Genomic DNA, 24,195 nt, shown 5'->3' on the forward strand with positions numbered 1-24,195 from the left:
ATCTGTTGTGTGGTGTCCGCAGCGATGTGGACACTGTATCGGCCTGCTCTCTTGAAGTGAGAACTGATTGTCAAAGCAAAGCTGTCGATTTACCGGTTGATCTCCATTCCTACCCACACCTGTGGCCACAAGCTGTGGGTAGTGACCGAAAAAATGAGATACAAGTAGCGGAAATGAGCTTCCTCGGAAGGGTGTCTGGGCTCTCCCTTACTGATCTCAGTCGTTCAGGGGGGGTTCAGGGCAGAGCTGCTGCTCCTCCATATTAAAAGGAGCCAGATGAGGTGGTTTGGGCATCGGACTAGGAAGCCTCTTAAGGCATCTGTGAGGTGAGATTTTTTTGAGCATGTCCTTCTGGCCGGAGACCCCAGGGTATACCCAAGACATGCTTGGGTAGCTTGGAACACTTAGTGCTCCCCTCAAAAAGAGCTAGAAGAGGCTGCAAGAGAAAGAAGCTAACTGCAAGTTGACCCGAGCACTATCAAGAGCAATCTCGATACCATTCGAATTATTCTCCATAGAGTTTCTTATCTTGCATATAAATGGATCCAATGCCACTCTCTTAGACTGCAATTTGTAGCTCTCATCCTGTTCTGTAGTTCATCGTGAACTGTAGTCCAACGTGCAGAAAACCCCTGTGCTGAGATAACCCACGTTGGAAAGCAGATCAAGATTCAATTTTGCACATGCACTGTAACTCTAAACTTCTCTAGACATTATTTAACAGAATAGCACATGAGAAAGCAAATCTCTAACACACTAATATTAGACACTAGATGGGTTTTTTTTTTTGTTTTTGTTTTTGTTTTTTTTAACCTGTCAGCTATTGCACCGATTTGCACCGATGGCACACATAGTTGTTTGGTGAACTCATAGCTAGCAGAGGGATACTGTGTGTACTGTATCCTGCACACTCAACCCAGGCGGCGTTCTGGCCTAAATCAGTATTTCCAGTAGTAAAAACTCTCTCTGAAGTGGACTATCTCCTGCGGTGTGCTGTGGAAAAGCAGAGCTTTGACCAATGGTCCAGCATGATTCTCCCAACATTTTCCAGAATTCACATGTGAAAAAAATGAAAGACAATACAGTGTAGCGATACCATAGGACAAGAGAGACTCTGGAGAAGCAGCTGATTATATTGCTCATTTGTTTATTTGTAGCACAGTTCTTGGCAATTAAAATATTACTAGAGGAGCACCTTAGGCAAGGCAAGGCAAGGCAAGTTTATTTATATAGCACAATTCAACAACAAGGTGATTCAAAGTGCTTTACAGAGACATTAAAAACAAAAACAAATAAAAAGCATGATTTGAAATTGATTAAGACAAGCAAACAAGCAAACAAACACAAACACACAAACAAAACAGTATATAAAATCAAAAATCAAAACAGTAGATAAAATCAGGAAAGTAGATAAAATCAGTAGTTAAAATGTAAGTTTTAAAATTTAAGCTTAAAAGTGTGGATTTGGTGCTTTATTCAAAAGCAGCTGAGAACAGGTGAGTCTTCAACCTGGATTTAAATAAACTGAGTGTTTCAGCTGATCTGAGGCTTTCTGGGAGTTTGTTCCAGATATATGGAGCATAAAAGCTGAATGCAGCTTCTCCGTGTCTGGTTCTGACTCTGGGAACTAATAAAAAACCGGATCCAGATGACCTGAGGGATCTGGAAGGTTCATACTGGGTCAGGAGGTCACTGATGTATTTTGGTCCTAAACCATTCAGAGCTTTATAGACCAGCATCAGAACTTTAAAGTCTATCCTCTGACGGACAGGCAGCCAGTGTAAAGACCTCAGAGCTGGACTGATGTGGTCCACTTTTTTGGTCTTAGTGAGGACTCGAGCAGCAGAGTTCTGAATGAGCTGTAGTTGTCTGACTGATTTTTTTAGGTAGACCTGTAAAGATGCTGTTACAGTAATCAAGCCTACTAAAGATGAATGCATGGACTAGTTTTTCCAGGTCCTGTTGAGACATCAGATCTTTTATCCTTGAAATATTCTTGAGGTGATAGTAAGCTGATTTTGTTATTGTCTTAATGTGTTTTTCTAAGTTTAGGTCTGCATCCATCACTACACCCAAATTTCTCGCCTGGTTTCTGGTTTTTAGGTGTATAGATTGAAGTTCTCTGGTGACCTGTAATCGTTTTTCTTTGGCACCAAAGACTATTACTTCAGTTTTGTTTTTGTTTAGCTGGAGAAAATTGTGGCACAACCAGTCATTAATTTCCTCAATGCATTTACCAAGAGCCTGTACAGGGCCTCGGTCTCCTGGTGACATTGTGATATATATTTGTGTGTCATCTGCATAACTATGATAGTTTATTTTGTTGTTCTTTATAATCTGTGCCAGTGGGAGCATGGAAATGTTAAACAGAAGGGGTCCCAAGATGGAACCTTGGGGAACTCCACATGTGATACTTGTCTGCTCAGATGTGAAGTTACCTATTGATACAAAGTATTTCCTGTTTTCTAAGTATGTTTTGAACCAGTTTAGTACAGTTCCTGAAAGACCTGCCCAGTTCTCCAGTCGTTTGAGTAATATGTTGTGGTCAACTGTATCAAATGCTGCACTGAGATCCAGTAAAACAAAGACTGACATTTTTCCACTGTCTGTATTCAGACATATGTCATTAAACACTTTGGTCAGAGCGGTTTCCGTGCTGTGGTTCTGTCTAAAACCTGACTGGAAGGCATCATAGCAGTTATTCTGTGTTAAGAAGTAATTGAGCTGTTGAGAAACTGCTTTTTCAATGATCTTACTTAAAAATGGGAGATTTGAGATCGGCCTGTAGTTATTCATTTGTGTCTTGTCAAGATTGTCCTTTTTCAGTATAGGTTTTATTACAGCAGTTTTTAGTGATTCTGGAAACACACCTGACATTAAAGAAAAGTTTACGATCTGTAACAGGTCTGACTCCAAAGTCTTTGAGACCTTTTTGGAAAAAAAAAAATATCCTCTTCACTTAGTTAAAAGTGAAGAGGATATTGTAATGGCAATTTACAGGGGGGGATTTCTGTCTCTCATTTACACACAACAAATGCAATTCCAGTAGATACAGTTTTATTTACAATAACTTTGCTATGAATCACTTAACATTTTAAAATAAAAATAGCATATCATGGTTCTGTAGATCCTTGAAAACTCATACCTGTACTGATTAGTATAGTGAGACCCGGTGTATTTATTTATTTATTTTTTCCCCAACTGTTCAAACTGTATGTGTGAGCGAGACTGTAAGCTAGCAAATGAAAGAGAGGGTTTTGGCTACAGGAAACAGCAAGAGGAGGTTGTGGTTGTCAGTGGTGGTTTCCTCATCCATCTGCCACACAACCACAACCTCGCCAAGACACATGCACGCACGCACACGCACTCAAATGAAACCACTCGCCCCCTTTCTTTCTTACTCTTCTCACTGAGGATGTCTTATTCTTCAGTTGCCATTGGTTACCTGGCAATTCAGCTCTTAATGTCAATTACCTCCAGCTTGTTTATCCTTTGTGGTAAACAGCAAGATTGAAGCTCAGACCGAAAGTCACTACCCCACTGCTTACTTTTTTCTAAGAAAAGAAAAAGAAAGACGGACAGAGGTTTTGTTTGGGATGTGGGACTGATTTTGTTTGCTTTAAGCACTGGTGGATGACCTTATAATTTTTTTAGGGAGCAGTTGTTGTTTGCAGTGGCTTGTCTCTTCATCACCAACCAGTCTTGTCATCCCGCACAACTGTAATTTCCTCCCTTTCCAACATCGCCACATAATTTATCTGCTCATTCTGTGTGTGTGTGTCTGTGTGTGTGAGACAGAGAGAGAGAAAGAGAGAGAGGGAGAGAGGAAGAGGAGTGGAGAGATATGTAGATAGGCAGAGAGATAAAGATGGGGAGGGGAGGGGGTGTGGGGGGTGAGATGATGGTAGCAGTGTGTGATGAGGTGGGAAATGGGGGGCGGAGGGGAGGAGAGGAGTCGGTTGCCCATGGATACGACCCCGATATAATTTGATTTGTGGCAGCAGGAAGCAATGAGTGAGCGAGTGCGAAGGGAGGGAGGAAGGGAGGATGTGGAAAAAGCACGAGAGATAGAGAGAGAGAGAGAGAGAAGAGAGGAAGAGAAAACGAGGGCGAGAAAATAAGAGAGGAGAAGGAGGGATGAGGGAGGCTTAAACATGTCGGGTGCAGAAAGGAGCAAGAGATGGAAGAGATGAAGTGATTGTAGGAGAGAACGATGCACAGATTGAAGGTCTCACTTGCTGCTTTTCCTGCTTTCATCCTCAGTGTCTCTATCTTATCTCTACCACTCTATCTGTTCTCTCTTTCTTTCTGTATTCAATTCATTTCAATTATAGTTTCAGTTCAGAACTCAGCTGCCAGCGGAGCAGCCTTCTGCCACAGAAATGTGGCCTCTGTCGATGCAGGTAAACCCTAGAGGCAGTATCAGAATATCATTAATACGTTTATTTGGCGACAGAATTATTATAATACAGTGTAATTATCATAAATGGACAAAAAAGCTCAACACTCTCACTCTTAAACATAAAACCAGAAGATGGTTATTCCATTAGGGTTGCAGTTTTGCTCTTAAAAGCCTAGTAAATGCGATTAAATTTTGATGAAGACTTTTTTAAAGGTCTCGAATATCTGCAAAAAATTGCAGTGAAATCAGTGCAACGTTTGTAAAAACACTTCACTAAATATTGATGTCAGAAATATTCTTGGTTTTTTTCCAATTTAAAAGCAAAAAAAGTAAACCAATCAGTCCATTACTGAAATTAATGTAAAATAGCTAAAAATCTTCAAGGTCAAACATGTGACTCTCTCTCCCTCAGTAAACATCACCAATCTCCAGATGTACAGAACAAAAAGCTTTCTAAGAATAAGAATCAAAGATTTAAAGGGACTTTAGGACTTAAGGTTACATAAGAAAGTGCAGTAAACTGCAGGAAACTTGTAAGCATGCTGCACTTCAGGTCACAGCCACAATCATTGATGTCACAGCAGGTTTTTGGCTTGCACGTCTGATGGAAAATGTGTTGATGTCATTCGTGGGTGTGGCCTGAAGTGCAGCATGCTTGAAATCTTTCTGCCTCTTCAACACCATCTGTGTACACATTGACTTTTATTTCCATTTCTCCCATATCAAATGCTCGATATTGTAGCAGTACCTGAAGCCTTTTCTTCTTTTTCTTCTGCTAATCTTCTTCTCCTTGCGTGTGTTTGTGTTTGTGCAATCCTGTGTGTTTAATCCAAACAAAGCCAAATCTCTCTGGATTGTAAATACCAGTTGGTTATAGCAGGGAAGCGCTTCTAAAGCCAACCGGCAGACAACAAGGGACCCTGTGCTTTAGCAACACTCCCAGTTCTGTTCAGCTTGTTCACAACTGAGGGGGCTTGTACAAGAGTGAGTGTGTGTGTGTGTGTGTGTGTGTGTGTGTGTGTGTGTGTATGTATGCATAAGGGAAAGGGAGAAATAACGTGTGAGAGAAGGAGAGTGCGGAAAAGAGAGCGGGAGAGAGTGTGTGACATAGAAAGAGAGCATGGAAAAGAGCATAACAGAGTGTGAAAGCGACAGAGAGCGAGTGTGACGGGAGAGAAAGGAGTGTACGGACTGAAGTGAAAGTCTGTGCACAAAATACAATCTGAGTACTTGAAAGAGCATGTTTAGACACTCTGTCTAGAAGTCTTTTTTTCCTAAAAATGTCTCTATCTTGTATGTTTAATACACAGTGCTTCCATGCAGTCAGTCTTGCTTTGTCTCAGATAGCCAAACCATACGCTTCAGCGCACAATTTGTGCCGTGATTAGAGTCTGGAAGTGCAAAAAGCTCAAATTACACTTTCAGTTTAACTGAGAATAAGCTGGTTTGAATGGCTCTGGTCCAAAATGATATTAAGTCAGGTCTTGAGGGGGAAAAGCTCAACATTTGAGTAAATGTGCTTTTTTACTTTCCTGCCAAGATTGAGAGTCACAGTGAGGTCAGATAATTTACTGTAAAGCTGCAAGTTGTCAGTTTTACTCTTTGGTTTTTCATCAGATAAAACAGGATATAACATGACAATTAGAGAGCTTTAGGGGAGCTTTGACAGATGCTAGCTGTCGCTTATTCTACAGTCATATTTAGTATCAGTTTTACTCTCAGCATTTGACAGATTTCCCAGTGTGTTCCTTTCAGTTTCATCATGCCTTGTGTCTTATTTGCAGATTATAGGTTTTTTAATTCTGGTGAACAGATTTTTTTATTTATATCTATATGTTTTTATTCAAACACATTCAAAATTTGTTGTATTTCAAGCTGAAATAACAAAATTCCTTTCACTTGCTTCATTTCTTTTATTTATTATTTGTAAAAAAATAAAAATGAGTAGAACTTATGTGCACTGCCGCATCCTTTTCAAAATATTGGCTTTAGTTTAGGTTTAGTATCTAGTTTGTCTTAGCGTTGGTATGCGATTTGGGTTGAATGAAAGAAATATGGTTATCAGCATGTATTTTTCTTTCTTTTTTTTTGTAAATGGTTGCGACCTGTACATGTTGACATTTTAATTTTGTAAGTGAACATTACTCTAAACAGACCCTGAAGAAAATATTCCTCTCGTGAAAATTGAAATAGATCTTTCAATAAAAATCTATAATCTGTGGCTTGTTGCCAGATCCACACTCTAGCTCCGTGGCCCACATCATCATTCAGGACCAAGAGGCTCCATGAAAACCTTTTTGCCTTAGAACAAGAAATAAAATGTCAGATTATGTAGATAATGCCCTTGTTTTCATTTCAGTTTAACTTCATTAATAGTGTCGTTTATAATGTTATAAAATTAAAATTACAATTGTTTTAGGGAACTATGAATAATTTTTGATAAAAGCTTTACTAAGATTGTGTTAGAGCTCTCTCAGCTCAGTTTTCGTTTTTGTCATCAGGTGACGTTCACCAAGAGGAAGTTTGGTTTGATGAAGAAGGCCTACGAGCTGAGCGTCCTGTGCGACTGCGAGATCGCTCTCATCATCTTTAACCACTCCAACAAGCTGTTCCAGTATGCCAGCACTGACATGGACAAGGTCTTGCTGAAGTACACCGAGTACAACGAGCCACACGAGAGCCGGACTAACGCTGACATTATCGAGGTAAAGCGTGGAGACGGGAGGGAGGGCAGTGGGTCAAACAGCGGGAAACAACTGCGTCTTTAACACACCTCAAAATCTTTTTAACATCCTTAAAAGGTCCACTTTTCCCTCTTCTGATGTTGGTCTATACATTTTCATTCATAGGTGCTTACTTTATTATGCATGAATCTCAGAAAGTTATTCATTGTTTATGTATCCTCCTTCTACATGGTTCTACCATTGGAACAATAAAGATTAATTCTTGACTAAACCTATTTTATCCTCTACAGAGTCAGATTGTAACCTTTATTAAGGTCCATTCAATGTATTTTTTTCCATTTGATTACCTTTATTTTAATTAAATAATACATTTCTTTATTTTAGCAGATGCTAGGCTTAAAGTAATCTTGACCTAGATACACTTCCTGAACAAACTGTGTTGCCTTCTGTTGCAATAAGGCTTTGAGTATCATAGTTTATTGTACATTAAGTCATTAAAAGGGGAAGCTGGACATTTTCAGATGTGTATTGATTAACTTTCTTCCCAAGAATAAGATTAGAGATTGATATCACTTTCATGCCTGTTTACTTGTAGGCAGGTTAGAGGCAGAGGGTGATTAAGGTAGCTTAGCTTAAAAAAAAATCAGCTGATGTGATATATTACATCTTGTTTAATCTATAAAGAAGCCAAAGTCACACTAACCTTCAGTGTTTGTAGCAATCTAACCTTCTTCTAAATTGTTATGCATTATAAATTAGGCTTTAAGAAACTGAAGTGGTTGAACACCGCATTTTTAGAGGTGTCATTACATTTTTTTTAAAAACTTTTTATAAGCCACTGTTCTTTCCTTAAATCCCTTGTTACTGAAAAGTAACCATATATTTTAGTATTTCTTTACTATTGCCCAGTTCAGAATTGTGGAGTCCAGTCAGTCCCAGTGCTGTTTATGGTTGGATTCTGGCTTGGTGCCTTTGAGCTTAATGGGAGTAGAGAGATAGGAACAGCTGGGCCTCCCCGTCTTATCCCCCGCCCCCCTTAACACTCTGGCTTTGGTCGTATTGTTACCTGGAGACCTCTCTGACAACAACAACAAAACACCAACAAGCCAAAGGATAACGCCTGGAACCAGTTGGAAATCACTTCAGCATAAAATGGCCACCAGTTAGAGGAAGAACCTTCTGAGAAAAATAATGTTTGTTCATTTACATATTTACTAGAAGAGAGGTCAACGGTTAGGTCAGCAGAGAAAGTGTGAGGGCACTCCGTCAGTTCCATTTTTATGTTTTTGTAATAGGAATCCATTTGCTTCCTAACGTCTTTCCTCCCTGTGGGAAAAGGCTTCGCTGGAGCTTGTCAGGCGAACATGGAACATATTCACATGCCTTGCTGACCCTTTTATACATAAGGACCCTCTCATGAATTCAACACGAGATGGTTAGGTATGATTCAGCGAGCCGTGTACACCGCAGTACAGCACTTACGCTTCATATGGAGCGTTGACTTAAAGCTGGATCTCGCCTGGCTTTGAGGTTTTTTTTCTCACTGAATATTGCTGCAGGAGTTCACGATCAGTCAACCACAAACATTGTCAACATGCAGTCACCGCCATGGCTTTACTGTCATGTTGAATGCTCGGGCTAAATCGTATTTCAAACAACACACAGCAAAACAGCAAGGTTTCAGAAAATGAGATGGCTAGCTCATGAATGGATTTAGGCCATTATTAGTTGGGCACTAGCATTACCTGATCTGTGTCGACAGCAATTTTCCAATCTGAATTTTTTGTCAAATTGCCCTTATGATTTTGGAATAAAACCTTGTGTTGGCAATGACCTGAGAACAAAAAAATAATAGAGTGGGAGTGATTCCCTCTTTTATCAGCTGCTTCTAAATTGCAGAACGTAGTCCTATAAAATTGAGATTGATGCTACAGCAATAAATATTATTCGAACCTTTTGTTCTCCACTAGTTTTTGATTCACTACATTTATGAAGTAAGCGATACCAACCTGTGTCCCTGGAGTGATGAACTTTGACAGCAAATGATGAGTTTTATTTCCCTCTTTCAGGCTATTTCAAATACGTTATTGGAAGAAACCCACAGGCTGCAAACATTGTTTGATTCGATTTATGAAGCGCTCGGAAGCTCATCTGACCTCTAACTGCTGCTTTAAGGCGTAATTCTTTTCCAAGTTCTCTCAAACTGTCCACAAACACCTAAATCAATGGCTAGCTACAGTTATGTGCTAAAGGTGTTTTTGAATGGAGAGCGCTATTTTCCGCTGTAGGAACCTACCTGAAGGACTCATTGATTGACTTCAGGTCCTGGATCACAAAAGTCCCAGCTCTGGGTTTGCGTCTGAGTATTCTCTGGCTGTGAGATTTAATACTCTTTCCAACAGTTTTCTTGAGGAATTTCTGATTATAAAAAGATTTTCAGACCAGAACTGTTGGGAAACCATTTTCCTTGAATACAAGAGAGGGTCATACTTGAAGCTTGAATTACTTCATATATAGCAGAAAGTAAATTCCACATTCAACTAGAACTGATTTCCATCTGTTTTTCTGTTGATGGAAGCATTTGGTTCTAATCAGAAATGAGTTATAAAATGGCCAAAGTAGCACTCCAAAATCACACATGGACTAAAATGAATTTGCCAGCCTAGATACATTAAGCCTAAAGAAAATGCAATGAATAACAGATTTATCTAATTTATTTCACAAAGGGGACTTTGTCTGAACATACTCCTAAACTTCCTGAGTTTTGTGATTTGGGATTTGTCATTATTGGTTATTATTTGGTTGTGAAGAGGCATGAAATCTTTGGGGCCTGAGCAGAATGCTCCTAAGGGGAATTTCATCCAATAAGGGCTTGCATTCAGTAATTGCTGAAATCTCAGTGAAAGTGTTGGTGAAGCAGTTTTGTGTTTGAGTGGGCTGAAGGTAAGACTGAGAGTTTGAGGCCATAATTTTCCCTTCACCTTTCTGTCTGTCAGTTTCTCTCTTCCTTCTACCCTTCCTGGCTTCGCTTCCTCCTAATCTCCTGATTCACTCGGTCACGACAGTTTTTCCCTTCTTTCTTGTCCTTCTCTTTCTGTCTGTCTCAGAGTGTCAGCAGTAAAGCCTTTCTGTAGGCTGTATCTTCAGCTGCAGATGGCTCTTAAGTGTATGCAAGTGCATGCATGTATGTGTGTGTGTGTGTGTGTGTGTGTGTGTGTGTGTCGTGGCTGGGCGTTGGGCTGCTCCGGGCCACATCAGCTCAAGCTCCACTGGCTCTGTTTGTGTGCGTACATGTGTTTGTGTTTTCGAGTGTGTCACTCTGTCTCATTCTGTCTCTTTTTGTGTGTTCATTAGTTTGTGTGTGTGTGTATCTATGTGTGAGTGTGTATGTGTGCATGCATAAGTCCACCTCTCTTTCTGTTTGCACGCTCTGCAGTGGCCCATGAGAACGCCTCATACAATATTCAGGCTTGGTGAGCCTCTCGGTTGTGTCAGCTTCTGTGTGTGTGTGTGTGTGTGTTACATGGGAGCTTCCTTCCTATACCGGCCTTTATACTGCCCACCACCCATTCTCTTCATAAGCCAGGAGGCATTAAGCAACATTCGCCAGCATTTGTCCTCAACTGTCCCCTTCCACAGATGTACTGCATTAAACACCACCTTGTTGGGCAGGTATCAGTGTCGTTTGCCCCTGACATTTTCCATGAATTCTTGGTATTTCGCATTACCAGTAGAGTAGCATGAGTCATTTCAATTTTAAAAAATAAAAGCCCTCAGAACCTTTTTCAGAATATGTTATATGCTAATAGCTGCACAAAATAGCAATTAAGTAAAACTGCAGCTTATTTAAATGTGTCTTTGTCACTTTTTGTATGGGAAACCTAAATCTCCAAGGTAATGAGTAAATACAACCATTGCATAAATGTAGTGGAGGGAAATGTGTAATATTTAGCTCCAAAACAGGTTGTTGAAAAGCAGAACCATTGACAGCTGTTAAGGAGCTGATATTCTGCATTAGCTGGAAATTGGAAAACATTTGGCTGACAAAACATTTGAAAAAAAGAGATGATGCAACACAGTGGTAAACATGCCCCTGGTCCTACGTTTTTAAAGCATTTTTGCTGGCATAAAATTCAAAATGAACATCACTGACAATAGCGTTTCTCAGTTTTAACGTTTTGTTTTTACTTTTTTAAATCACTTACAGGCTTTTAATCATTTGCAAATCATTGAATTTTGTTTCACACAGTGTAACCACCTTTTTTGGAAGCAGAGTTACAGTGGCTTGCAAAAGTATTCGGCCCCCTTGAACTTTTCCACATTTTGTCACATTACAGCCACAAACATGAATCAGTTTTTTTGGAATTCCACGTGAAAGACCAATACAAAGTGGTGTACACGTGAGAAGTGGAATGAAAATCAGACATGATTCCAAACATTTTTTACAAATAAATAACTGCAAAGTGGGGTGTGCGTAATTATTCAGCCCCCTGAGTCAATACTTTGTAGAACCACCTTTTGCTGCAATTACAGCTGCCGGTCTTTTAGGGTATGTCTCTACCAGCTTTGCACATCTAGAGACTGAAATCCTTGCCCATTCTTCTTTGCAAAACAGCTCCAGCTCAGTCAGATTAGATGGACAGCGTTTGTGAACAGCAGTTTTCAGATCTTGCCACAGATTCTTGATTGGATTTAGACACCAGACAGGTCAGGGATAAAGTTATTGAGAAATTTAAAGCAGGCTTAGGCTACAAAAAGATTTTCCAAGCCTTGAACATCCCACGAAGCACTGTTCAAGCGATCATTCAGAAATGGAAGGAGTATGGCACAACTGTAAACCTACCAAGACAAGGCCGTCCACCTAAACTCACAGGCTGAACAAGGAGAGCGCTGATCAGAAATGCAGCCAAGAGGCCCATGGTGACTCTGGACGAGCTGCAGAGATCTACAGCTCAGGTGGGGGAATCTGTCCATAGGACAACTATTAGTCGTGCACTGCACAAAGTTGGCCTTTATGGAAGAGTGGCAAGAAGAAAGCCATTGTTAACAGAAAACCATAAGAAGTCCCGTTTGCAGTTTGCCACAAGCCATGTGGGGGACACAGCAAACATGTGGAAGAAGGTGCTCTGGTCAGATGAGACCAAAATGGAACTTTTTGGCCAAAATGCAAAACGCTATGTGTGGTGGAAAACTAACACTGCACATCACTCTGAACACACCATCCCCACTGTCAAATATGGTGGTGTCAGCATCATGCTCTGGGGGTGCTTCTCTTCAGCAGGGACAGGGAAGCTGGTCAGAGTTGATGGGAAGATGGATGGAGCCAAATACAGGGCAATCTTGGAAGAAAACCTCTTGGAGTCTGCAAAAGACTTGAGACTGGGGCGGAGGTTCACCTTCCAGCAGGACAACGACCCTAAACATAAAGCCAGGGCAACAATGGAATGGTTTAAAACAAAACATATCCATGTGTTCGAATGGCCCAGTCAAAGTCCAGATCTAAATCCAATCGAGAATCTGTGGCAAGATCTGAAAACTGCTGTTCACAAACACTGTCCATCTAATCTGACTGAGCTGGAGCTGTTTTGCAAAGAAGAATGGGCAAGGATTTCAGTCTCTAGATGTGCAAAGCTGGTAGAGACATACCCTAAAAGACTGGCAGCTGTAATTGCAGAAAAAGGTGGTTCTACAAAGTATTGACTCAGGGGGCTGAATAATTACGCACACCCCACTTTGCAGTTATTTATTTGTAAAAAATGTTTGGAATCATGTCTGATTTTCGTTCCACTTCTCACGTGTACACCACTTTGTATTGGTCTTTCACGTGGAATTCCAATAAAATTGATTCATGTTTGTGGCTGTAATGTGACAAAATGTGGAAAAGTTCAAGGGGGCCGAATACTTTTGCAAGCCACTGTATTGTAAACATTTGTCTGTAGGGAACAGTGTATTTGTTGGGGACTTTTTTTCAGTGGCAGATAAATACACGCTGGGTACTTAGTTAGGAATGTCTATGTAGAATTTGGTCAAAAGAAAGTACTCAATAGTGTCTGTGTTTGTGGTAATGAAAGGAAAAGTTCCCCAGTACAAATGTGTGGCTTGCTGAAAGTTTTTGGATAAACAATGGAGCTTTGTGACACAGCGAAATAAGATAGATCTGGCTTTGGATGCCCTCAAAGTACTCGTTACTAGAATGAATATAGTGTTGGTTGTTGACTGTAACAAAAATACAGAAGATCATCACATGTATCCTTTTAATAACTCAGTTTTGACTAAGATTTCATTAGATATTTTCTTGGCAAGTTATAGGGGAGAAGAACCCAATGTCTTTACTTCTCTGAAGGGCTCTTACTGTGAAACACTAGCAGGAATTATTTAGTTTTATTAAATAATTGCTGTAAAGAAATGTAGAAAATTTGCAAAGTAAAAATGACCTAAATCTGTTAACATGTTCTTGTCCAAAAGAGAACAGCAGTTTAAACAGCTTGAACAGACTTGTGATTATTGTAAAATACTTTTTATCTCCATGTGCAATAAATGATAATTATCATTTTGTACATTTAAATGCCACAACCATGACTGGACATGCATTACAGAAATGCTAGACATAGAGGGTTGGGGGCTTTCAGTGGTGCCCTGTACAGTCGAACAGTCAGTGTGACAAGATTGGCGAATTATACAATAATTATTAAAGATTATCTGCACTGGCACATGGTGTAACATCGCTGGTCAAGGACAGAGCTGAGACATACCGAGTGACGGAGCGCGAGAGTGAGGGAGAGGGAGAAGAGAGAGGGGATAATTGGATAGTCTCAAAATGTGCCCATTTGCTGCTCTGCCTCTGCAAGTGCTTTTGAGTATAAATTATGAAGTGTGGATATAGTCACGCAGGCACACGCAAACTGATACGTGCACGTGCGTACACAGTCTATGCTTCGTGTATGTTGCTCTGTCTATGCTGTACATGCATGCACCTCTGGCCCTAAATGCCTAGATGCACTTAAGTTCATATTGAGGTGTGTATATGGGTGTGGGTGTGTGGACTCTATTCATCACACAGTTAGACATTCCTTCACTTCACTGCAAGCTTGAGAGGCTGTGCATATGCACACACAGCCTCTCTCTGAGATGCACGTGCTGCTTGAAAGTGTGTGTGGGCAGCCTGCCTCTCCTGTCAGAATGTGTTAATCCGCTTGACTGCAGATCCCAATCAGGGCAAAGAAGGGAAGTGAGCGAGAGACAGAGGGAACACAAGCGAGCACAATGCTAAAAGAGTGGGGATGAATAGCTGAGGAGAGAAAGCAAGATGGGCGGAGAAGGGGGATGCCCTTTTTCCTTTAAGCGGCTCAGGGAAGACAGATCTCACCAAGAGCTTCAATGCTCGTGCTTAAGGACTTTGGGCACCGCCCTGATCCTCCTGGGCTGCAGCCAGGGGAGACTCACATATTGCGAAACATTACTTGTCAGTATTTTCCTACTAAGCAACAGATTGAGTTTGTTGCTACAATAGCCCTAGCGCTTCAAACAAATAGTATACAACCCCAGATTACTCCACTTAGTGCACAGTGAGAAATTCACCCCTCTGCAGAGTTGCATGCCCACTTCTCCTCTGACATCCTCTCCCAGAACGCACACACAGGTGGGAGCTGATGCCTGTGTTGTCTCATATAATCCTTCTTTGCTGTCTGAACTCTGTGGTCCTCCTGCTAAGACCTGCCATGCCCAAGGTCCTAATCTGGAGTAGAAGAGGTCATAGGAAGGTTTATTGGTGCTTACATTAGTGGTCACCACTCTTACTGGGATTTGTTTCTTCCAAGTTTCTGAACCACAAAACTTGTCTGAAAGGCCCAAAGCTCAACCATAATTAGGGTTTTTGGATTTTTTTTTTTTTTATGTTACAAGTAGAATTTTAATGTGTTCTCCCTTTTAAATTAGATTTTTTGGGGGTTTGTGACCTGACACATTCACACAACTTGATTTTAAACCAAGATATAAACTTGTCTTACGTTTAGTCATTGCCTCAAAATTATTCAAATTTATTTCCTATTATTACTTCACTGTTTTTTGCAGTTGAACTTCAAGGTTAAGGAATGCAATATAATGCCTTCAGTTATGGTCAGTATTATACCACACATTCACAGCATTGTGTTCAGAACAGAGATCCTGACCTTACGAAATAATTAACAGCCCTGTGCTGAAAAGGGGCCAAGATTTCATTAAAACAATATTAAGTACTGGAAGTCCTTGATTATAAAATATGTGACTCATTCCCAGATTGAGTCGTGTTATGGAGATTCTGAATGAGGAACACATACTCCTAGAGGGCAGAAAAATAGGCTTCGAAATATTTTGTTTAGTTGTCATTAGTGTAGGCGGTCATATATCAATAAGACTGATTGGCTTACAGGTCATCTGTAGTTGACGTAGGACATCATGCACGATCAGCTTCCTCTGATACATAGCAAACCATCCAGAGGCCTCTTGAGGGCTAAGTGAGAGAAGTCCATTGTTTTCATGGACAAATAATTCCAGTGAGAGCTGGAGGGGTAATGGCTGTTTGTGCAGTGATGGTTTTTAATAAACTAAATGGTTAGAAATTAAAGGAAGTCTACAAGTCATAAACTAAACTTTGTCCAAATGTTTAAATGATTAATCCAACCTAACTTCCTGAATTTTATACTTTAATTAGAAAAAAACCCACTTACTTAGACCATCACAATGCATAACATATAGTTGAGTTTTCATTTATATTTTCATGTTAAATACGCTTTTGACCCTGAAATTAATGCATAATTAATACTTTACACAAGGGAGCACTAGGAATAGGAAGCATAATTAATCTAAATACAAAACTGACAGAGAGCATGATGAGGAAATGCATTTACGTTCTTTTCTGTTTTATTTTATTTTATTTATTGATTTTTTGTTTTAACTAGGTGTCCAAAAAATACATTCTGAACCCGCACTATAGCGAGTGTGTGTTTTTGTGGGGAGCGAGGACATGACTTCCTCACGTCTCACAGCTTGGCAGGTTACTGACATGAGAAACAACAAGTGCTGATCTATAATACAACATCTGAGGAGCCTGGCAGCCACTGCTGTGCTGAGACTGTGGATATGATGCCCCAAATGACTGACTGTAGGGGGCTGCATGCGTGAGAGAGAGAGAGACTTTCTTCTGCATTTCTGTATTTGACAAGCCACAATGGGAGGTGACATTACAGTTTGCTTTGCACTTACCAGACCTAGACAGCAGGGACTCTGCCTGCTACCCAAGTACTTTTGAGACCATATAACCTGCACCGTCATAGTCCAAAAGAAAGCCTAACAATAAACAGCACATACTGTACTGGGCAAATAAAAGTGTTAGACAGTGAGATTAGAAAACTATAATAATCAGTTAAAGGAAGGATTTCTACATGTCTCTGTTAATATTCTGTTTATCCTTCATGTTCATGTTTGTCACTAAAACATCCCTTCCTAACATGCCTCTGTTAGAAGTGATGAAGAACAAAATCCAGTCTTTGGTTCCTGAATAGATGTCGAAATTCATCCAGTCCAGTGGCCACCTTCCTTTTACATAGATTTTGATTCTGTGCTGACCTGCAGCGCGGCAACACTGAGTCAAAGTGGGAATTTGGTACTCGTATGTAAAGTAAATGCAACTTTAGAAATCAGTTGTATTTTTATCTGTCTTATTTGCCTTCATAGTACTGAAATTGGTTTGTAATTCCCAGGTGAATTTTTCTAATGAGGACTGATCAGTGGCCTTATGAACACCAGACAATAGTTTGATGACTCCCATCCTTTAACTTTAGTTAAAGTACAATACAAATCAGTGGTTTGTTCTTAAAGCAGTTGTGATTGTTCCAGTTGTTATGGAGGACTGGCCAAAGTTTCTGTGGATTACAGCTGATTCCAAGTTAACTTGATGATGTTGAGATTAGGTTTGTGTAGAGGTTACGCTATCAGTTGCAAGACTCTTTGTTCTTTTTGATGACAAAGATAGGTTTCATGGTCTTTTTGCCATGTTGAACAATTACTTTATCATAGATAAGAATTTAAACATCTAAAGTGGCTAAACAGGAAAACTGTGCAAGCGGTGCTGTTCGTCAGTTTCATATCTGGGCCTTCCCACCTCCCAAAGTGTCCTTGGGCAAGTCACAGAGCCCAGAGTTGCTTCCAGAGGCAGTGTGTGTGTGTCTGTTAAACTTATACATCTACTGATGGCTAGATATGGTGACACCCAAACACACATGTATGTTTTAGGTAAAGGTCGGTTTTTCTGTCACTTTCCAAATGAATGTGACGATAAAGCTGATAGAGGCAAAAGTGAGAAAAGAAAAGGAAATGCAAAAAACCAGGAAGGGAACCTGATACACTCAAAGTATTATTGCCACTGTTATCAAACGTCAAATACTGCCACTATACATGCAGTCGTACAATGATTTTCGCTCATGACTTTGAGCACATAGAGGCTTCAAACACATTTTCAGAGTAAGGGATAAAAGGTTGGAGCAGGAAAGAGATAGGAAACGGGAAGGAAATTATGATGGGAAAAGCTCTGGGAACAGGAGACAGGGCAAAAGAGGAGAGGGAAAGAAACTGAAACAGAGGAGAGAAAAAGGTTGATGAGAGGAAATGAGTGACTGGGGAGTATTGCGTATGGAGACATTTCAAGGAAGCAATGGCGAGAGATGTTAAGGGTGGAAAAACACAGAAGGACAAGTGCGAGAGTTTGCACTTGCACTGTGAGCGAGCGAGAGCTACGTTAAAGGTGGTGGGCTGAGAGATGAGAGGCCGAGAGAAAGACAAAAAGAGACAGGACAAAGCAGCAGCAGCGTTTCATGGAGAGCTGGAAACAGAGGGCGGGCGGACAGGCGGGTGGGCGAGCGAGTGAGCCAGAGGGGAACGAAGAGAGTGAGGTGGGGGCGGGGCTTGCGAGCAGTCATAGCCAGTTAGAGGCTGGCGTGGTGCTCTGCAGGGTGAATCTTACCCTGGCAACACAATAGAGCGAGAGAGCGAGAGGGAAAGTGGGAGAGAGGGAGACAGTGGACAGGTGAACAGATGGCTGACTGAGAGACAAGCTGATCAGTGCACAACAGAGGGGTGTGTGTGTTGGAGAGTGTGAGCGAAAGAGAGAATGTGAATGTAATGCAATGTAACACAAAATGTTCAGTCTGAGAGAGAGTGGGAAAACAAACAAAGAAACTGAGAGAGAGTGAGAGAGGGGGAAAGATGCCCATGTTTACACTGTAATGTTCACAAAATATCAGTGGAGTTTACATGAGAGAAAGACAGAGAGGCAAGCCTATGATGTCCAAAAAATATCGAGTGTGTGTGAAAGCAAGTAGAAACAGTGTGAGAAGGAAGCCTACTGTACGTCTGTTTGCATCCATATGTCAGTGTGTCCATTAGGATTGTTGCTTTTTATATGAATTTGAAAGTGTCAGATGGAGAGGAAACAAAGGAATATTTGACCTGTGGTGATCAGTTCAGATTTTTGATTTATGGGTCGGGCGGTTTGTACTTCAGTGGAACTGAAATGCAGTGTCATTCTGACCTTATTCCATGGCCTGCTTCTTTGGCAGAAAATAGAGTAAGCTAGCAATCTCAGTGGATAATTACGGCCTCAAATTAGGAAAAGCAATAAGCAGAAGCATTTAGACTTCAGTACTACATGCTGAAGAAGTTACAGATGAAGATAAGTTTGTATGCCAACAAGGTAAAAACTGGTGAATCTATTGCCATGATGGCATAAAGACAATGAAAATGAATGAACAATGTCCTTATTGGAAGCATTAGTGGAAGCATTGTAAGAAATGGCATAATTTTTCTTGTTTTTATTGTCCTTTGGGGGAAATGATGTTTGTGTCAAAGTTAATAACACATGGCGCCTTAATAGCATATGCATGATAGCTGCATCTTTATGACAAATAATGCCAGAGTTAATCAAGTACAGAAATTCAAATGAATCACACTTAAAATGGGACGATTTTAAGAAGATCGAGGGCATTTAGGGAATTTTGTCCAAACCCCAAAGACAGTTGCATGGTTGGTCTTATTGTCATTATTTTTGTTGTTATTATTTTAAAAAGTATATGATCACCAAATCCATTTGTTTTTTGGCCCTGTTCATCATATCAACTCTAATGAGGACTGATATTTGATGATGCTTTGGTCGCAGATCTATGAAAGTAGGATCAAGGTTTAATTGAACTAAAGCTTAAATTGAAGGAGATTTATTTTTTGGTTGGTGTTAGCCATCTACCTGTAAATTAGGCTTAGGAAATGCAAAACTGGAACTTTGTCTCTCCTCACAAGTATCCAAGTACAAATGTGTGTCGCTACATGTGAACAGTGCACCAACATGGCTCCAGTGTCATCACAGTTTTGTTTGCAGGCTCTTTATCTCTTTGTGTCCTGACAGTCAGGGCAGGAGGTCCATGCTTCTATCACGTCCTCCACACAGCCCTCTGTCACATGCCGTCATTGTCAAGTTGAAAGTTGTTCTATTTTTATTTATTTTATGTAGTTCTTTTATTCTCTCAATTTTTAGGTCAGTGCGCACACACAGCTGCCTCAGCAGAGTGTGTTTTCTATGAACTGTGCGCAACAAAGCGCATGGTGGCTGCTCCTGTGTGTGAAATTTACATTAAGCTGCAGATCAGAGCACTTACTTGTTCTGGTGAGAGTTAACAGCTGAATCAGGAGACTGTCTCCATGTTGGAACAAATCTTTCTAATAACCCGTTTCTGTGGGTAGATAAAAAAGCAGCTTTGACACTGCGATAATAATAATGGCTTTGTTTTTTAATGAGATTCATATCAAAGAGCAGTATTGTTATTAACACTGAAAGTCTTTTTACCCTTACATCCAAATGGCATCATTACCCTCTTGCCCTCACCTGTTTTTAGGATTTCAGGCTAATACATCAAAAATGAAAAGAATCTCTGTCTCTTCCTCCTCGGGGTTTAGTCTGGAGCTCTCTATACAACGACTTCCCGCCAGCTTCACTTTAGAGGCTGAATTGCATGCAGTTGAATCATTCTCACTTAGCAATGATTGTGTGCTGTGCACTCATGTAACACATGGTTAGGTTTTAATCAGACCGCCACTAGACTATAGTCGCACCTGACACGGCAAGTGCTTGTTAATTAAAGAAAGTAAAGGGTGCATGAGATATTGAATATAATATCTGTTGGGTGATACATGTAACAGTGTCCTGCATTATATGTTGTGTGTAATTGAATGTCAAAAGATGCCAGTGGTTTTATTTGTTTTACATACTCAGCTACAAATTAGGTAGACTACATGTTTTTGTTCAACCCCCAATTTACACTTACATATGAAAAAGGACGGTTTCACAATACTGTAGAAAAACTATGCGCAACCCTATGATTCAGTAGCTTGTAGAGCCATTCTTAGCAGCAGTAACTTGAAGTAATCATTTTCCATGTGACTATGATTCTCTCACATCGTTGTGGAGGAATTCTGGCCCACTTTTCTTTCCAGTGTTCCTTGGGTTCATTCAGGTACGAAGGCATTTGTGTATTCACACCTTTCAATGAGGTTCTATCACAACATTTCAGTGAGGTTGAGGTCTGGTTTTACTGCACCATCGAGACACCAGATTTGCTGGTGTACTTGGAATCATTGTTCTGTTGCATGACCCAGTTCTAGCTGTTTAGTCAGTAATACAGAGGAGTTCATAGTCGACTCAATCACTGAAAAATGCCCTGGTCCCATATCTGCAGAACAAGCCAGAATCATCACTGTTAGTATTTGCTCTATGTGTTCATATGCTGTATTTGGTTTTCTACAAATGTGGTGCAATTTGGCCAAACATCTCCACACCTAAGTAGTTTTCTCCCAGCAGCCCTTCAAAACCAACCATAATCGTTCAGTGTTTTTGTAATTGTAAAGTCGTGACTTTGGCCTGTAGACTCTGAGATGTAGCTCTTGTTGTTCTCTGTGCTTTGCATGGTCTCACTTTGGGGGGAATTTGCTGGGATTCTCACATCTGTATGCCTGCTTTTATAAAGGTGCTCACACTTGCTGATGATCATCTAATCAAGCACATATGATTAGCATCACCTTAATCTCATAATACCAATGGAAGCAATAAGAGCTTACTTAGTTTTTCACTTTTTTCACATGACTGCACGTTACAGTTAATACTGTCGGCTAAATTTACGAGCTTTTAAAGAAATTCTTTTCCTGTGATTGCTTGTTCATTAAACATCCACTTTCCTATGTCTTAATGATGCTTCTTTTTTGTAAGACACTGAAGGTCATTTGTTAATTCTTGAAATCAGTTGATTTCTACAGAGTGCAGCTTAAAATATAGTGCTTTGCAGACAGATGCCCCCTCCCCTCCTTTTTTTTTTATTCAATAAAAAAATGTTTTGGATGGAATGATTTGCTGGAGTGAGAACTAGAGTTTTTTTTTCTTCTTTTCTTTTTTTTGGCCATGGTTATAGTCTATTTTTCCTTTGGGATAGATTTCAAGGCGAGGGATTTCATTCTTTTCGCACCACTCAAGGCTAAAGCTTGTATTTGGACCACAGTAGGTTCTCCAGCTCCAGTTTAAGATCCATTTTGCTACGAGGATCTCTCTGCTTGGCTCTGTGGTCAAGGGCCCACCAGGCAAAGCTACTTAACAGCAAATCTTGTTTAGCAGAATCCTCTCAAAATAAGAGCCTCTTTATCTCCCTCTCTCGCCCGTCGGTCTCCCTCTTCCATTTCTCGCCCTTTCCAAAGTGTGCGAACACTGACGCAACCTGTCTGCCGTTAGCTGAAGTGCTAATACCAGCACATGCTTCCTAGCTCACCCTTTACCCTTTTGCTTTACTTTACCACATTCCTCAGTGCAAAGCTTCACACCAATTACTAACACTGTTGATTAGCCAACGTGTGCACAAGTGTGATGCCTCGCTGTATCTTCTGACATGCACATAGTTTATTGGCCTTGTTCTCTCAGACCACATCCTCCGATTTGAAAGCTTTCTGCGGTTGGAATAAGACTCAGTAGTTTTTCAGCCCTTTAAACCATGACTTCCTGAGTGCACCTGCTGGATAAGCAAGTACAGTTTCTTCCTTAATAACTTGCTTTCAGGTGGGCGGCAGATGTTACGAACTTTGACCTCACAAATCGACAGAGGATTTTCAAAGGTTGAAGTTGAGAATGTGTGTTCTGTAAGGCAGCTTTTCTGCTCACAGAAGGTGCCGCAAGGAAAAAAAGACAAACTCTTTTTATGTCATCATCAGGGTCAAATTGTTCCATCTGACCTTAGCTGGCTCATGTTTATACAATGAATAGCGTAGGAGTCAGCACATTTTATGCAATCAAGATGTTCATTTGTGTTTGAGAAATGAAAATCTTTCACTGTGTGCTAATTCCAATACGTGCATGGAAAAATGAAATGTAAATGTGCTTCCTTCTCCTCCTCTACCCCTCTTTAACCGCTTCAGACGTTGCGAAAGAAAGGCTTTAACGGTTGCAACAGCCCTGAGCCCGACGGCGACGACTCCATCGACCAAAGCCCGCTAAATGACCGCAAGACCGAGGACCTGGACAGCCTCTTCAAGCGCTACGGCGTGAGTACAATCACATTTTTGTCACCTTATCTAACCTACCCTTTCTTTTCTTCTTCTCCCTTTTTTCTCTACTTTCCTCTCTCTCTCTTTCTCTCTCTCTCTCTCTTTCTCTCTCCCTGTCTGCCTTCTCTTCTTTTGTTTGGGGAACGAAGGCTCTGAACAAGAAAGAGCACCGGGACTCTGAGAGCCCAGACCCCGAGGAGCCCTTCTCCCTCACCCCCCGCACTGAAGAGAAATACAAAAAAATTGACGAGGAGTTTGATAAAATGATGCAGAACTATAGGCTGTCAGTGAGTACCTCCCACCACTCTGCGTAACCCTGCCCCCTCTTCATGTTGGTACCTTGCTGCTGCCGCTGACCGGACAACCGGAGATTTCCGGCTGCTGATGGTGGCCTGACTACTCACAGAGCACTCGCCTTCACCATTCCCCACTCCTTTACCTTCTCTACTTCACCGCTTACCAATAGCACCTATCCCCATCCCCCAAATCACTACCCACAACCACCCCACCCCACTGATGGTGTGTGCTTCAGCAAGAAATAAGAGCAGCCAAGTTCATAAGGGAAGCCTCTTAAAAGTAAAATTTTGACTAATGTTCACATTCATCATTAATTAATGGAATGGTATTATTATATTTTTTTTTTTGGTAGGAAAGCCTAAAGTTGTGTTTCCAATGTTGTTTGGTCTTTTCAACAACCAACACGAATATAATAACTTTAAAGTAACATAGCTCAGATAGACATAATTTATGGGGTACATGGAGAGTCATTTTCTGCAGTCAAATTTCCTAGGACTCATAAAAAAGATGGATAATATTCTTTTTTTGCTGTTTTGTTTTGTTTTTTGCATTGCTGCGCATGTGTAAGACAGAAAGTGATCCTTAAAAAAGCAGCATGACACCAAATAGGGCATGCTAACTGTGATTATTCATCTGAAGTTACAGTCATCACAGTGAAGCACATTCTCAGGAGTATTATGGCTTTTAATACAATGTTTCTGATGCCTCTGCAAGTTCGCAAACGTACAAGAATAAACAACAGAGGGAGAGGAGCGATAACTAGGTCCCTGGTTCTCACAAAAGTTGGCATAGCAACTAATATTGCAAGGGGAAATCATGTTTTATGGTAATAATCAACACGTTTGGAGCATGCCTTCAAGCAGATTTTTTTAACTGAATGCACCAATTGTGTAATACTTAGCAACATTAAAGAAAGAGCGTTGCAATTTCAGATAGTCTGTATCCACCAGGGCTGTGTCTGTTTCTCAGATAACACATAGAAAGCCAGAGTGCAGTTGATAACCGGCTGTTATTAGCAGCATTACTGAGGTCACTTTAGTCCCAGTGTAGTCCTGTTCCTCCGATGGGCTCCTGACATTATCCAGGTTCTGCCTCCTGACTGGCGCTCTGCCAATCCCCTTTTACCGCTCTACTTCTTTGCCAATTTCTCTGTGATTCATTTTTTCCTCTCTGCTCAATAATGCCATTAATGTCACTTTAATGACTAGC

General features: G+C 40.7%; 1 protein-coding gene across 8 annotated transcripts in view; it reads left to right on the forward strand.

Annotated features, from left to right (window-relative positions):
• The window catches only part of mef2d (myocyte enhancer factor 2d), a 103,408-nt gene that overhangs the window by 40,343 nt on the left and 38,870 nt on the right, over nucleotides 1-24,195 (forward strand). For 4 of the 8 annotated variants that reach the window (XM_063488453.1, XM_063488454.1, XM_063488457.1 and 1 more), the window contains exons 3-4: nucleotides 6,904-7,107; nucleotides 22,839-22,976. In XM_063488453.1, the coding sequence (XP_063344523.1) occupies nucleotides 6,904-7,107; nucleotides 22,839-22,976 (342 nt within the window). Of the gene's footprint in view, nucleotides 1-6,903; nucleotides 7,108-22,560; nucleotides 22,687-22,838; nucleotides 22,977-24,195 lie in introns of all 8 variants that reach the window. The other 4 variants (XM_063488455.1, XM_063488458.1, XM_063488459.1 and 1 more) reach the window with 1 other exon arrangement.

The sequence above is a fragment of the Pelmatolapia mariae genome, linkage group LG10_11 (assembly GCF_036321145.2).
Source record: "Pelmatolapia mariae isolate MD_Pm_ZW linkage group LG10_11, Pm_UMD_F_2, whole genome shotgun sequence".
Taxonomy (NCBI): Eukaryota; Metazoa; Chordata; class Actinopteri; order Cichliformes; family Cichlidae; genus Pelmatolapia; species Pelmatolapia mariae.